Genomic DNA, 17,055 nt, shown 5'->3' on the forward strand with positions numbered 1-17,055 from the left:
CTGCCATCGATTTTAATATACCAAATCCAATTACTTCAGCTTTATCTGCATTCACGTCTGATGTTGCTGATACACCGGTACTCGTTTCTATGTTTCTCATACCCTCTTCCTCAACATATGGCGTTTTCATTTCAAGAAAGGAAGCAAATATCATCGTATATTTAGAATCCATTTTTGACGACTTAAACCATCTTCTTAGTGCTGATTCGATGAATAGAATTTTGTTCCCGTGAATGACGTCTTTGCATTATTTAACTCAGCACAATTAGGTATAGATGAAATCCATAGTGCTCTCTGACTTTCACCCATACTCCCTCCTCTGGTTAGCCTGTAGTCTTAATGCTTCGCATTAAAGCTGGCTCAATAGCCAAAATTCCTGCTCAATATTGATCTGTTCGTCTGATCACATGGTAAACTGCTTCAAATAGAGCTGCTACTTCTACATTGTTCCTTGAGACATTCCATTTGGTTAATTTTTTTTGTCTACGTGCAATGCTTTCGAAGCATTGGGAATAACATAGGTCATGTAACCCAATAAGTGGAAATTTATGTTAATATTTAAAACAAGAAGAAACGATTATGAAGGGTTTACATTGTTAGTATTGCAATAGTAATAAAAACATGGTCACTGCATAGCTAAGTGTATATAATTATAAACATTTGGTTCCTTAAATACAAAGAACGTTTAATGATTTGAATACTATTGAAAAGTTAAATGTCTTAAATCAACATTGTTAGTTAAACAAATGTGTCCTATTTAAATAAATGATACTACTAAAAGTTAAAGACGATCACTTCATGTGGTGAGTTTTTATATATTACATTTCTGCTTTACCTATTTTGCACGTAATTTGTTCACTGAATTTTCTTGGTTTTTATCAATTTTGCAAAAACCTATGATAGATAAAATATAAATAAATAATAAAGATTCTTGGATTAACGTGATTAACTTGAACGTCTCATGAGTGCAACTGAGAAACCGAGTTTTTTTAAGGATACAATCATCAAATTTGGCAGTTGGGGTCATCGAGCACATTCTTAAACAAGATGGGTAAAACAATACAAAAATAAATTTGGTTTAGCTCACCTTGTTCGGCAATATGAGTGAAACAGTGACAAAATCCTGGAGGATATTATTTTCTTACTTGGATTATCCCGTAGAATGTGTGATTTATAATACCTTGGGAGAATCACAATATCATACATGATGTATTTTCTGGACTAAAGAAAAATCCATCAGTAGTAATAAATCATTTCTTAAAGGATATTCTTTTATCCAATAGGATATTTGTATAATAAAATAATCCTGTGGAATAAAAAATATTAGACAAAATTAATAAAAATTCAAATGGATGGCATTACAAAAAAAGATATCCTAAGGGTTAAAAGAAATTCTTAGGGAGAATCAAATTACTTATGGGAGGTTAACGAAAATCATAAGGAGAAAAAGATCCTATTGAAGGAAAAAAATCCTCATTTGAAAATGAGTTACATTCCTATTATCTTAAATGAAAATGTCAAACACTTCCACGGTGAAAATGACAGAATGTATCAATAATGGGCAGTAAAATCAGTTGCATAACGAAATCTAAATGAAATTCAAATCGACAAACTGAATGCCAAAATTTGGTTGAAAGTTGTACAACATTAATGATTATGTTAAAAGTTATATTTTTCTGTAAGCTTTGTTTAATATGAAAAATTCGAAATATTGAACTAGATGTGTATCGATTTTACACACAAATGGCAGTATACGCAATTAATACCCGTCGCCATGCCTTAAATATGTTCCTGAATCATGACTTAAAAAAACAATTCATTTGATATGGCAACATTGTTATTATCAAATTCAAAAATGTTTGACCGTTGTCAAGCGTAATGCAAATACCTAATATGCTCCTTGAATAAAAAGAACGTTAAATGATCTGAATACATTGAAAAGTTAAAGGTCTTAAATCTGTTAGTTAAATACATGTGTCCTATTTAAATAGATTATTCTTCTAAAAGTAGAAGCCGATCACTTCATGTGGTGAGTTTTTATATATTACATTTCTGCTTTACCTCTTTTGCACGTAATTTGTTCACTGAATTTTCTTTGTTTTAACATCTTTAATGACTTTTATATTCTTAATGTAATATAAAATCCAGTGTTGTTACATAGCTGTCCATTTTCTTTCACGATTCAACATATGGAGAGACTTTTAGTCGACGTATTTTTTAACCTCCTCTTGAAACTACTGGGCCAAAGTTCACTAAACTTCACCACAAGCATCATTTGTGATATCTTGTTTATATTTGTGTTCGCTGACCCCAACTGTTAAAAAAATTACTAGAGATATAACGGAAAAAAGCACGTTTTAAAACCGCTATTAAATGAGATAATTTGATATAGACAGAAATCATTTATGTTAAGAATGATGAGGTCTGATTATTGCCCTTGACATCAAAACTGTCAGATTAATTTGTATGTGGGTTATTTTCAAAAATGTCGAATTTTGAAATTGAAAAATTTATTAAAAGTTACTCATTCAAACAACCCTCCACATAAACAAATCAAAACAAACAGTACTTTAAGAACATCATATTAAAAGATGCAATCTTAAAGATGTCATACAAGAATATCTTGAAACATTTTTTGATCGGTGGTACAATATTTTGTCTATCCTGTTACCATTTTCAAAATAAATTTTGGGTTATTAAGAAAAGGTTTAGATAAAATGTTAAGCTTGTTTTACGTAGCCAGATAGATGGTTTTCAAGACAATAAACTTGAGTCTTTTGTAGACGAAACGCGCGTCTGGCGTATATACTAAATTTAGTCCTGGTATCTATGATGAGTTTATTTCTATATATATTCATTCTGTAAAATAATAGTTTATTTGCCAATTTTCCAGGTTGTACTGAAAAATCCCCCTTAAAATTATTTTTCAAAGGTTGTAAAAATTACCACCAGTAATGCAAGTCTAAGATATCAATTTATATTGTTCGGCATTTTTTCACCCTTTCAAACAAACCCAACATCAAGTAAATCCCTCATAAGTTAGTTTACTTTTCTCTTTATTTCATTGGTAACAGGAACGTACAGGAACGTACATTTCTGATATATCACTATATAAAAGTCTATCCTGTTACCGATATCAGTATTGCACATGCAAATGCTTAATTGGGAAGCTTAAGACGTTATAACCTCAAGATGAGTTCAAACAACGAAATATTTCATTCGTTTTGCACCTATATGTTAAGATAAAAAAATTAACGACGTTTTTGGTTACAATTGTCTATCCTGTTACTGTAACCATATCAACAATTGTAACAGGATAGACAAATGTCTTCGTTCTTGATTGCTGTTGTGAAATAACTACTCCCTTTGGCGAAGTGATTATGGTTTTCTATTGTGAATTTGGTTTCCAACATGTTATTGCATGCACTTTTTACAAGCATACTGTTGGTGTAATTAATCAAAATTGTTGGTAACAGCATAGACATGAAAAAAAGTACATTATTTTTTTTCACTAAATGTCTTGAAATTTCTTTTCTCTACACTGCCGTTAAAGAAACGAGGCGTTTTATATGTAAAGATTACTTTATACTTTTAAAATCAATACTGACTGATTCAATATTCATAGGGAGAATAATTTAACGGCTGATTTAAGTAGCGGTAACAGGATAGTGCGAAAGACGAGAAGGATCATTCAAAATTCAAAATTCAAAACTCAATACTCAAAAATCCTACATTAATCTATCGTGATTCCCCGCGCTTACGAAAGCCAAAAAAGATCGCACTTTACACTTTAATATACATGTACTACTGAAAGCTATTTAGAAAGTTTGTTAAGAACACGAACCCATTGAAACAAGACAAAGGGTCCGTTACACCTTCATAGGGATACATCCAACTTTACCATTTGAAACCCTTGGTAACACAGCGTCCTTGCAAGTAGCAACCCTCTATCAAGAAAATAGGAAAGGAAACCCGAGGCCTATACTACTGCAGTTGGAAAGTCGCTTCACTGAAATGGAACGTTCACAATGGAAAAATTGAAATCATCGCTTTTTCGTAAAGTTTAAATATGCATGAAATATTTTTTTTTTTTTTTTTTTTTTAATATTAAACATATTTTATTAACAGTCACCTGTTACATCAACCCTCAGTTGCCCAGGGAAACAACTAAGGGGGACCAAATTTTTACAGACTCATTTGTCGGGGGAAAAGTAAATGAGAAAAAAAACTCCCACTATAAATTATTAACATCCACCTTTATAAATATTATCTATCCTTGTACAAATGTACATGTACCTGCAATCATTATCGATCTATTATATCTATAATACCTCTCACCATATAAAATTATTTGAATAAAGTATGTTTTTATCGTTATTTATTTTTCACAAAGGCTACCTGTATTTATTAAGCAGTTTCAATTTTATCGTACATCAAGTCTTTTGTTATGTTAATTTCAATTACATTAAATTTCTGGTCGAGTGATCATTATGCATGAAATATTAACCCCTGGAGGTTATAGTACTGCAACTGACATCGAAAAAGACGCTTAGTTAACGAGTTTAATGGTCCGGAATAACACACGGCTGCAAATTGTTTTAAATAATAGAATAATATCTATATTTTAATTTCCGTCGGGTCGTAAAAAGTTTCTATGGTAACATTTTTGTATTTTATCCCTTTAATGGGGGTACCCCTCAATTTACGGTTTTGGGTAGTTACCTTAAAATCCAAAAATATATTTTTTGGTTAAATTTCCCGCTATTTTCGTAAATATTTTCTATGCACATATCATCAAGGATCATCGTAATGATGAAGACATAAATATAATACCATCTCCAAGTAAAACTTTCAAACTTAAAGTTAGCTGTTTTTTAGGTAGAAATTTAACGCGTTTTTCTTTGAAAACGAGAAAACATATGATTCAAAAATAGTATTTGACATTTGAGAGGACAAAACATATTATTGCGATACTGCATGCAAATTTTGTTTGGCAAATTCCAAACAATTTTGTCAAAAACTCAAAAATAAAACATCATTTGTACCTTTTTTAATTACGGAAATTTCCTATCCGTCAATCAGCTCCACCATTTATTTTTTCCTTCGCCATCAATTTGATAGTTTCGATGTGATTATGTAGATTTTGTAGGAGACGTTAATTTATTTTTTAGTGATTTGAATATATATAGTAGTTCTTTCGTGTATTTTCTGTAAAAAGTTATATTTTTGTTAATAAAATTTTGACTTTATATAAAAAGTTAACCAAATCCTTCGGATAAGAGGTTTTTCCGGATAATGACTATAGTTGACATTGTGTGAAAATACATTGTATGTCAATGTTTAACCTCAGAGCAATTAATATGCATGCAAGTGGTCGGGGGAAAAGTATTATTGAAGATTCGCAGAGATTTGGTGTGTGACAAGGTGATGCTAAAACCAACTTCTCTTAATATTCTGCTTTCCGTGGGCGAATCATCAGTGATGTTATGAGACTTGCACCAGAAGGCAAATTTGGTGCGTCTTTAAATTAGATTGATTGATTGATTGTTGGTTGCTTAACGTCCAGTGACAAATATTTCATGCATGTTCAGGACGAGAACAAGTTCACAATAAAAACAATAGGTAGGTTTTGTCATAATAGAGGCCATTCGGGATGATGATCGGGAAAATTTAGACTGCCACTGGAAAATGATGGTATATTGGATTGGGACAGAAATTTTCCATTGCAACAGGCCACCTTCGGACTCCTCAAAGAGTTGATGCAAGGGTTTTAACATGCAAAGAACGTGATACTCCCTTTACACGAGGCATCGGACTTAACGTCCCCATTCTGACCGGACGTGACTGCGAACTTGATACATCCCGCACTTCGTTTTGCTGCCGGTCGGGAGAAGACCAAGTGACCATATTTCGTTTCCCCAGTCACCCTTGGGGAACTTTAAATTAGAAACAACAAAAATCCGTACATGTGATCAAACTGATCGACATGTATCCTCACAACCTGACACTTTTATACGATCTCGCGCTCAGTTCTTCCTTGTAGTTTGGATATGAAAACAGAGTTTTTGTGTAAAAGACAAACCTTTAAAAAAAAAACCAGAAAACTACGCAAAACTGAGTCCTCTAAACGTGTTGACAGTCTTTTAGGTTGTGCTAATTAATGTGAGTAATCATTTATCCATGCATAACCAAGTACTTATTGAAGTCAACACCTGTGCAATTAAGTAAAACAGATACCATATGCTTATGATTGAATCGTTTTTGTAGCATTCTATTGAATAAATATCAGAATATTTCTCCTTTTTGTCCTTGTGGTTGAAATGTTGATATTTTTAGGTCTGACCTTTGACCTCAATTTCACAAAATTGTGACCACTCTGGATTTTTACGACCCAACTTTTCTTATTATACACGTTTTCCTCTTTCCATCGATATATAATTTAGGTGTGTGTTCTTCCGGACCATTAAAGTTTTAAAAAATGAACTCTGGTTGCAGTACTAATATGTATAAGAATAGTTTTGGTAGCATAAATATAATAAGACATATATTTTGTTAATTTGAAATTTCAGTTTAAGCTGAATATATAGAATTGAATTTGAATTGGGGTAGCTTTACACTGCCTTTAAATAATCAACAAGTTCCTACAAATTGAGGGGGGGGGAGGGAGGGGGCAATTTGCTACATACAGGGTTGGGTTGTAAAAATTTCTAGTCAATACAAATATTGCAAATTGCAATAAAGTCATTAATTGATAAATTCAACAACACTTACCGTTATCTTGATGATATTATTCGTTAAATAATCAAGAATTTTCTTACTGCTGAAATTTACCCCAAGGAACTTACTTTAAATAAATCAAATTTATTCGTTAATAACTGTCCTTTCCTGGTTTTAGAGATTTCGGTTTTTAAATGTATACTGTTTACAATCTCCGAACACCTGTGCAATTAAGTAAAACAGTTACCGAAAAATTAGAATTGTTAGATTGTTAGTGATGTGATTTGTTCTTCCATAAGAAAAAGCCTTTTTCATATAGCACATCCTCTATATATACCGATCAATTTTACCCAATATTGTCTCTGATGCTTACCAAACTGCCAAACTCCAGAACTAACTAGATATTGTGACACCTTACAATTCAGACACAGTAGGGCCAAGGGATATGAAATAAAGAGTTTAGCTCTGAACTCAATTTAGGGGATGCCATATCTGCTGCAGGAAAATCTATGTTAAGACTTTCAGAATTACACCAAGGTGTGTCTGAAAATATTAAGGATACATTAAAAGAAGAACAATAACTTCACCCTGCCACCAGTGATCTTATGAGCTATGTCCTCGTTTTGGTATTTCTATGGAAATGCATAGCTTGTTAATAGATATAGGAAGATGTGGTATGAGTGCCAACGATACATCACACCATCCAAGTCACAATTTATAAAAGTAAACCATTATAGGTCACGGTCCGGTCTTCAACACGGAGCCTAGGCTCAAAAGTTCATTTGTTAGTTAATTGATAAAAATAACACAAAGGCGCTTCTGAACCGTATATTGTCCCTAAAGATAACAAAAATTCGCAAATGGATGGCTATTACAAAATCAATCGTTTCTGTAGCAACATTCGCCCCATTACATTTTGGATTGGCAGTGCAGATACATCATGCATATGCATATGGGAATATGGGTCACTAACATTGATCGAAACTTTGTACTCACATTTCTTTTGTGTTTCCTATGCAAAGGTAAGACTATATCTGACGAGTTTGACCGAATCATGACGGTATTTACGCTCCAGATAGCATTTGTACTCAAAAACTGTGTTTGCTTTGAACAAACTCTGTCTTGCGCCAAACTTGTTCTTATGAAAAAGGGAAGTGTCTTGTAATGCTAATACGCGTACTGAATCCGCATATGATGACTTAGAGATTGATTCATGTCCCTATTTTATGAATACTTGAGCTATTGTGTGTCACTTTTAAAAGTTATATAAGGATCATATAGTCTTGTATTATTTTAATTTTAGTTTTTAGTGTACAATTTGGAAATTAGTATGGCGTTCATTATCACTGAACTAGTATATATTTGTTTAGGGGCCAGTTGAAGGACGCCTCCGGGTGCGGGAATTTCTCGCTACATTGAAGACCTGTTGGTGACCTTCTGCTGTTGTTTTTTTCTATGGTCGGGTTGTTGTCTCTTTGGCACATTCCCCATTTCCATTCTCAATTTTATCATGACTGATTTTGAATTACAACATTAGAAAATTAGCATTGCATTGTATAATTTTTCATCCTTCCCTTAAAAAATTAATAAGTTAACTTTTTTACCAGGATTATCCCACTAAAAAATGTTCATGCACCAAACTGACTTTGTTTTACACTCATTTTTTTTAAACCTCGCATTCGCCTCGTGTGACTATCGTATATTTTGTGTTATAACTGCTCTGTCTAGACTTTGCAAATACACAATATGTATTTATCTATAACTAGATACTAATTTTCACAAAATACACAACCTTTAAGATGCAAAATTAAAAACACTGTTTGAGCGCTTGAATTTTGTTTTTTCAAAGATAGAAAAAATATTGAAATAATTTGATAAACTGGTGTTTTATAATTCTGTAATATACTATAGTGAAAAACTATACACAATATGAAAGTTTATGGATGTGAAAAGGTCAAGGCCACTTCTTCTTTTGCCATGTTTTAAATGGAAAAAAATCAGAAGGTTCCAAATCAACGCCATTTTTTAATGGCAGCTTTTCATATAAGTAGTCAAATTTGTCGTTTTAACATCGTTTATACCATATGCTTATGATTGAATCGTTTTTGTAGCATTCTATTGAATAAATATCAGAATATTTCTCCTTTTTGTCCTTGTGGTTGAAATGTTGATATTTTTAGGTCTGACCTTTGATCTCAATTTCACAAAATTGTGACCACTCTGGATTTTTACGACCCAACTTTTCTTATTGTACACGTTTTCCTCTTTCCATCGATATATAATTTAGGTGTGTGTTCTTCCGGACCATTAAAGTTTTAAAAAATGAACTCTGGTTGCAGTACTATTAAGCAAACAACAAATCTCTTATAACAACCTAGTTTTCCAACGGAAGAATCTAGTTATTAAAATATGTATATACAAAAGACAGATTTTGTGTATCTATCGTTCATCAAATTCTGATAATTTTAATATGTTGTTATATCAACCAAATTCGTGTTAAGTTTTTGACGATTTTTCTTTATGTTATTTGGGAGTTACGCTCTATGATTGACGAAAGATGATACTTTTGGCATTTACTTATGTAATTCCATTTATTACGAAAGCTTATTAGGGTCATCCTTTTTTATTTATTTTTTTCAAATTGTCGACTTTAATCTTGGAATTATCACCTTTAATCTCGTAATTTCCAACTTTGGAATTATCAATTTTAATCTGGGTGGAGGGGTTAACTTCGATTTTTTTAGGTAGGGGTGTGCTATGTTTGTTTAAAACAATGTACCCATTTTTATATAATATTAACTAATATATGGTACCTATATTTATATATTAAAATTGTGACCCGCTATGACATTTCCAGGTTTATGGAGGTTTAACGTCATTGTTAGAAAAATTTAAACATGATAAATATCGAGATTCAATGAAATACGTATGGCTTCTTTTTTGCGGACGCCGAACTATACATTATATATAAGTTTTGAAGAAGTTTTACTTTATTGTTTGAAGTGAAAAATATTTGAATCTACATTTTAAATTGATACACAAAAAAAAATCAAAATTCTCTACTCTATAGATTTTATTTCATAAATGGAGTCTAAAATATATCCATAACAAATGTACCGTATCAAATTCATATATCAAAACACTTAGCTATAAACTGTTACGCGTCGCATACTATGTATAGAGATCTAAAATAAAAGAAGGAATTCTTAAAGCTTAATTTGACAAATTTTAAACTAACTTTATTTCAACAAGTTTAAATCACATGTTCTAAAATAGAGCTACAAAAAACCAAAATGCTCTGCTCTATATATTTCTTTCTTAAATGGAGTCTGAACTATATTAATAATAAATGTACCGTATTAAATGCATATATGAGAACACCAAGACTTATAAACTGTTACGCGTCGCATACTTTGTTTAGGGACATGAAAAATCTAAATTAAAAGACAAATTGAAAAAAAGGAATTCTTAAAGCTTACTTTAAATTTTAAACTAACTTCGTTTCAACAAGTTAAAATTACATGTTCTAAAATAGAGCTTAGAATTATTTGTATTGTAGTAAATTTGCTTCTTTGAAATTTTATTCAAATACGCTATTGAACATTACTAAGAGCAAATAAATACAATAATTTTGTATTTTATAAATTAGTGCCTTCAATAAATAAAAGTCGTCATAAAACAGTCTCATTTTCAGACCGGTATTAGAAATGACTCGTTTCCTTGCTATTACAAAAAATATGTCATAATAACAGTGTACGTATAGAAGCCAGGGGCAAAAAGGGGACAAAACTATGCCCCCTGCCATTTTAAGACAAAAATTGAAACTAAAAAATGAAAATGAAAGAGAACAATCACTAAATTTAAGATTATTACACTACATAGAAAATAGTTTTTTTTTTCTTGTCAATTTCAGAAGTTTGCCTCCCCCTTTTCCACATACAAACTTTTTTTCAAACTTATCCATTCTTATAAATGGCATATTTCTATACGAAGGTATACACAGACAGACGTGCCGCCGGAATAATCTTAGCTACAGCAGAGGGAGTATTAATTTTAACTTATACATAATGCTAATTACCACCAAACTGAGATCAAGTTAGAATTTGGCTGATATCACTTTCACCGTTCACACCCAGAGAGGTATACAGCCGGTTAAAACATAAATTAAAGCTGATACTCCAGGAATATATTCGCATAGTAGTACATTGTATTTTCACCTAATTTGACTCAAAACTTCTTCTTTTTATCTTTATTATACACAAAGTTTCTGTAGCCTGTTGTACTCGTCGTTTAATTGCTATTTTAGGAGGGAAATGATAACTTTATTTGGAAATGTTATTTTTTAGTGCAAATCTTTTTTAGCTCACCTGGCCACAATCATCTTTGGGGTATTTAATTTTAAAAAATGTGTCCGGTGACCTGGCCATCGAATCAAGATGGCCGACACGGCTAGAAATAGAACATAAGGGTAAAATGCAGTTTTTGGCTTATAACTCAAAAACCAAAGCATTTAGAGCAAATCTGACAGGGCGGAATTGTTTATCAGGTCAAGATCTATCTGCCCTGAAATTTTGAGATGAATCGGACAACCTGTTGTTGGGTTGCTGCTCCTGAATTGGTAATTTTAAGGAAATTTTGCTGTTTTTGGTGATTATCTTGAATATTATTATAGATAATGATAAACTGTTAACAGCAATAATGTTCAGGAAGTAAGATCTACAAATAAGTCAACATGATCAAAATTGTCAGTTGACCCCTTAAGGGGTTATTGCCCTTTATAGTCAATTTTTAATCATTTTCAAAAATTTTAGTATTTCTTTTAAAAAAATCTTCTCCTCTGAAACTACAAGACCAAATTTAACCAAACTTGGCCACAATCATCATTTGGGTATCTGGTTTAAAAAATGTGTGATGTGACCCGTCCAACCAACCAAGCATGATGGCCAAAATAGTACATAGGGATGAAATGTAGATTTTGGCTTATATCTCTGAAACCAAAGCATTTAGAGCAAATCTTACGAGGTAAAATTGTCTATTAGGTCAAATTCTATCTACCCTGAAATTTTCAGACAAATCGGACAACCAGTTGTTTGGTTACTGCCCCCGAATTAGTTATTTTAAGGAAATTTTGCAGATTTTGGTTATTATCTTGAATGCTATTTTATAGAGATAAAGTGTAAACAGCAATGATGTTCAGCAAAATAAGATCTACAAATAAGTCTCATGACCGAAACTGTCAATTGACTCCTTAAGGAGTTATTGCCCTTTATAGTCAATTTTTAACAATTTTCATAAATTTTTGTAAATTTTTAGAAAATATTTTCAACTGTAATTACTGGACCAAATTCATTATAAATAGAGATAATTGTAGCAACAAGAATGTCCAGTAAAGAAAGATCTACAAACACATCATCATCACCAAAACACAATTTTGTCATGAATTTATCTGTGTCCATTGTTTAGTATGCACATAGACCAAGGTGAGCGAAACAGGCTCTTGAGAGCCTCTAGTTATTGTTACTACCAGAAGGTTTTCTTGTGAATTTCTAACTTATAGTGTCTTTGCTAAAACAGAACCAACATTGAAAGATCAAGTTTTCAGTGTTTACTTAGAAGTGTAATATTTTGACACTAGATTTCCCAATGACAGCAATGAAAAAATCCGAAAACCTTTGGTAAAATTGATATCCAGGAACATTGCAAAACATTTTCACCAGTTTCAAAGGCGGTTCCGGGTTACAGAAATAACAGAAATAAATTAATAAATCATTTGAAAAAAAAACCAGTTGAAATTTTATATAACAATCAAATATAGTATGTCAAACATATGTAAGCATCCTCTACAATGAAAGAAAATTTGTCTTTTTAGACACAATGCGAAATCGTCTTAATTTCTTACAGCATAAAACTCTCAATGTGTTCCCTGTGTGGATAAAAAAAAACGCTACGATCTCCATTCTTCGCCTGCCTATTCTCTAATTTTACACCTGACAATAGTTCTTATTCACTACACCGAAAAGTGTACGACATATTTTTTGTGTTGTATAAATGAGGTTGGTGCACATCCTGTTCCAAGTCAGGAGCCTGTAATTCGGTGGTTGTCGTTTTTTGCTGTATATCAAATTTGTTTTTTCGTCTGAATTGTTTTACATTTGTCATTTCGGGCCCTTTTATAGCTGACTATGTGATATGGGTTTTACTCATCGATGAAGGCCTTACGTTGACTTATAGTTGTTAATTTCTGAGTCATTTTTTTGGCACAACTTTTTGGAATTTTGGATCCTCAATGCTCTTCAACTTTGTACTTGTTTGGCTTTATAAATATTTTGATATGAGCGTCACTGATGAGTCTTATGTAGACGAAACCGACGCGTCTGGCGTACTAAATCATAATCCTGGTACCTCTGATAACAAATTAGTCTCTTGCGGAGAGTTGTCTCATTGGCAATTATACCACATCTGCTTATATTTATATTATGAAAGATTCTCAAGTCATGAAAAGAAGAAGAAAAAAAATCGAAAAAGGATTGAAGTGACACTCGATATCTGTCTCTTCCGGAGTAAAAGTGATAACAAGAAATGTTTCACTTGTCTGACATAATGTCGGCACATGTCCTTTGAAAAGTGTTATAATGTTTGTCTGTGCACTATTATATTATTAATCTACGGTATATTTTATCAGATAAGTTGACCAGATTAAGATAATATTTATTGTGTTTGGATTGCAACTGCAATAAAACAGGATTATCTTTCTTGATTTGCGAGTTTTGAATTCTGAATTATGAATGATCCTTCTCGGCTTTCGTAGGATAGACACAAACCTCACGTACATGTTGTACGCTGATTGAATTTAGTTTGTAGATGATGTTAAATACAATGATAAAGAAGCTGCAATTTTTCGTCAGAGTAATAAATAACGTTCTTAAAAAGTCCCTTTTGCAGATATCAAGGCGACGGCCTGAAAATCGGAAAAAAATCATATGAAATGTGTTTTTCTGACACTGTACGCACACAAATACCCTCAAAATCGGTCTTAATAAATGCGGCTTAAACTTATCAAAATAGATGTAAGTTGTGTTTATTATTAATGTTCTGAATCACAAATCAGACAAGCTTTCATTTACATGATTTAAATCATTACAACTGAAATTTTCATTAGAAATACAAAAAAATATATATAGCATGGGTGTAATGAAAATTCGACATTTTTTGAAAATGACCCATATATTGTAGGAGCTGTTGCCCTCATATGACAAAGTTGACCAGTTGATTTCAGTTTTACATAATATATCTTAAACTGTAAACAGTAAAATCACAAAAATACTGAACTTTGAGGAAAATTAAAAATGGAAAGTCCGTAATCAAATGGCAAAATCAAATGACAAAACACATCAGATGAATGGACAACAATTGTAATGTTCCTAATAGAAAGTGTTAATATGGGAGAAACTGTCCTTATTAGAGTTATTACAATTTAATGACCATTTTTATCAATTTTGCAAAAACCTATGATAGATAGAGAGATACAAAATTTAAATAAATAAGAAAGATTCTTGGATTAACGAACACGATTAACTTGAACGTCTCATGAGTGCAAATGAGAACCCGAGTTTTTTTAAGGATCGAATCATCAAATTTTGCAGTTGGAGTTATCAAGCACATTTTTAAACCAGACGGGTAAAACAATACAAAAATAAATTTGGTTTAGCTCACCTTGTTCGGAAATATAAAAAACAAATACCAGCTTCAAACCATCCCTATCAATTCATCCAAGATTTAACGGAGATCTAAAAGTGGTTTTAGGAAGGTGTGATGATATCCATATGCTTGTTCTGTAAAGATGCTGGGGAAACATTATACGAGACATACACACTATCCTGAATTCGCTCAATTTCATGGTTGGCAACACTTATTAGATAGCGTCCCACTTTACTTTAAGAAGCACAAAATCCATTGGCATGCAATGTTTCAATAAGGTATTTTGAACCAAACTCATGGTACATTTGTAAAGCCAATCCTAAATGAAAAGGAGTAAAAATAAACTTGGCCACATAACTGATTGACTCAACAATTCCCAAGTATTTACACAATTGGATTTCTCTGGTGCCATTTCATGAGAATAGACTTGGCTGTCTGCAGTATCATCGAGTAACTAAAAAATGAATTGCAATAAATACGAAGGCATTGACTGAATTGAAGAAGGAAGAGACAATTCATCCGAAGTTGGGTATTCTTCTGTAGAAATTTGTAGAGTTTCAAAGTCTTTTCTAAGTATACTTGCAGCGGAATGAAATGTATGTCCGTGATTTGTGTTAAATACAGTTGACATTGAGATTTTGAGGTCAGTTTTCAATTGACTAGCACTTGATATGGCATCTCAAATAGTTATGCTGCTACTAAATATTATGTTAGATTTGCCTTGAACTTGTTGAAGTTGTTTGACAACTGAGTTTCTATAGAAATCAATTAGTTTAGACTGCATTTTACAAATATGATATTTTAAATTAGAATCAATAGGAAGAAAAGATCTATATTTATCGAGTAACGGTATCATGAGGAATGTTTTTTTTTATCATTGAATCGTTGTCAATAACCAAAATAAAGTTAGTAAAAGCAGTATCGTGATCTGAGATTTCTGTTTCCACGGGTTTTGAGTTGTTTTGTTTGTTTGTTTTTTTTTTTGTTTGTTTTTTTTTCGTTTTTAGCAAATATTTTGTAATGCAACCAGAATGACAGAGTGCTTAAAGTTTAAAAGATGGACGAGAAATTATTTCAACATTTACTTTATCTGACACGGATAAAACTTCTTAATACGCTCATCTGATTCAAACTTGCGTAGTTTTTGATCCTTCTAAAATATTTTGTTGCAATATGGGGGAAATAGATAAAAAGATGATAACATTAAAAAATATATAGATCAGCAAAACATGATCTGCAAATAAGTCTTATGGTGGACAACATCAGTCGAGTCCCTATTGAAGTTATTGCTCTTCAATATGATTTTTTACCAATTTTAGTGGTTATGCCTTTTAGGACAAAAACAAATATATGTGTTTGTTATTACATCATTTTTTTATAATATTGTAGGTAGGTAGGTAGGTGGGATTTTTTTTATCGGAGAAAGTAGTGTGGTGAGTTTAAAAAAATTTGACTGTGATTTATAGGGTTTGGTATGTCAATTTGACATACAAGTATAGTTTGTGTTGTGGTCTGATCGCAACATGTACCCTCCGGAATTGTTATGGAAATATAATAATATTATTCAACGGGAACTACCAACAAAGTAGCATTATTGAATTAAAAAAAAATAATATAAGAAGGAAAATTTCCATTTATCAATAAAATTTCAAACTTTAATTCTGTTAATGAAGTTCATTGTTTACTTTATCTGACACGTAATATTGTACCTTTTCAACACTTCGTATGTGACGTCATGGTTATGACTTTTTGCGTTCAGGCCTGGTTTGTCACTGAGTCGGGTGTGTCTATTTTCTGTGTTGGTCTTCAATGCATTATGTATTATGGTTTTGTTTTCTGTAATTAGTTAACGTCAGTTTGATCATGTAAATCTTTTATATTAATTTGATAAAATTTACTGTTTGCAATAGCATAAATTGTTCTATATAATAAGGATGTTCTTATCACAAGCAAAAAACCCTAGCCGTATTTGGCACAACCTTTTTCAACTTTTGATCCTCAGAGCTGTACAACTTTGTCCCCCTTTTTTTGACTTTCGAACTTTTATATCTGGGCGTCACTGGTAAGTCTTGTTTGGACGAGGCGCGTTTTTGACGTAATGAATTTTAAACCTGATGCCTTTTGTTATCTATTATTCATGTGTGTCTATGCCTAATACGTTCTGCTATTTATTTGTATTGTAGTCCTGTATTATTATGTTGTCATTTTAATGTTATATTTAACAATGCCATCAAAATGCGAGGTTTGGCATGCCACAAAACCAGGTTCAACCCACCATTTTTTTCTTCATATCCAGAAATCAACGCCACTTTGCTTATTTGAATATTATACTAAAGAAATCGGATACGGGTCACGGAAATTACATTAAAATGATAGGGAATTTTGAAAAAATGTCTGTTTTAATTTTAATTTAAGTGATAGACAGGTTGCCGGGGCAGAAAATGAATATACACAACAATATACACCATTTAAACGAAACATAATGACGGTTGTTGCAAAAATACAGGTTCCTGAGCTATTTTAAAAATCGAAGCGTGAGGCTTTATATATTGCAGTGTAAAATACAGGCTAAAATGGCTGAAACGTCAAATTTGCAGACTTCGTGTTGAAAATTGGCTACTAAGGTCATTACAAAAACAG

The 17,055-nt window shown here is 31.9% G+C and overlaps 1 protein-coding gene across 4 annotated transcripts in view; it reads left to right on the top strand.

Annotated features, from left to right (window-relative positions):
• Nucleotides 1–734: 734 nt before the first annotated feature.
• Nucleotides 735–17,055, top strand: part of LOC143085627 (heavy metal-binding protein HIP-like) — a 40,777-nt gene continuing 24,456 nt past the window's right edge. The window contains exon 1 of one of the 4 annotated variants that reach the window (XM_076262091.1): nucleotides 735–803. In XM_076262091.1, coding sequence (XP_076118206.1) covers nucleotides 766–803 — 38 coding nt within the window. In that variant the 5' untranslated portion in view covers nucleotides 735–765. Of the gene's footprint in view, nucleotides 804–1,937; nucleotides 2,030–17,055 lie in introns of those variants that run through there. The other 3 variants (XM_076262088.1, XM_076262092.1, XM_076262089.1) reach the window with 3 other exon arrangements.

Source organism: Mytilus galloprovincialis, chromosome 8 (genome assembly GCF_965363235.1).
Source record: "Mytilus galloprovincialis chromosome 8, xbMytGall1.hap1.1, whole genome shotgun sequence".
NCBI lineage: Eukaryota > Metazoa > Mollusca > Bivalvia > Mytilida > Mytilidae > Mytilus > Mytilus galloprovincialis.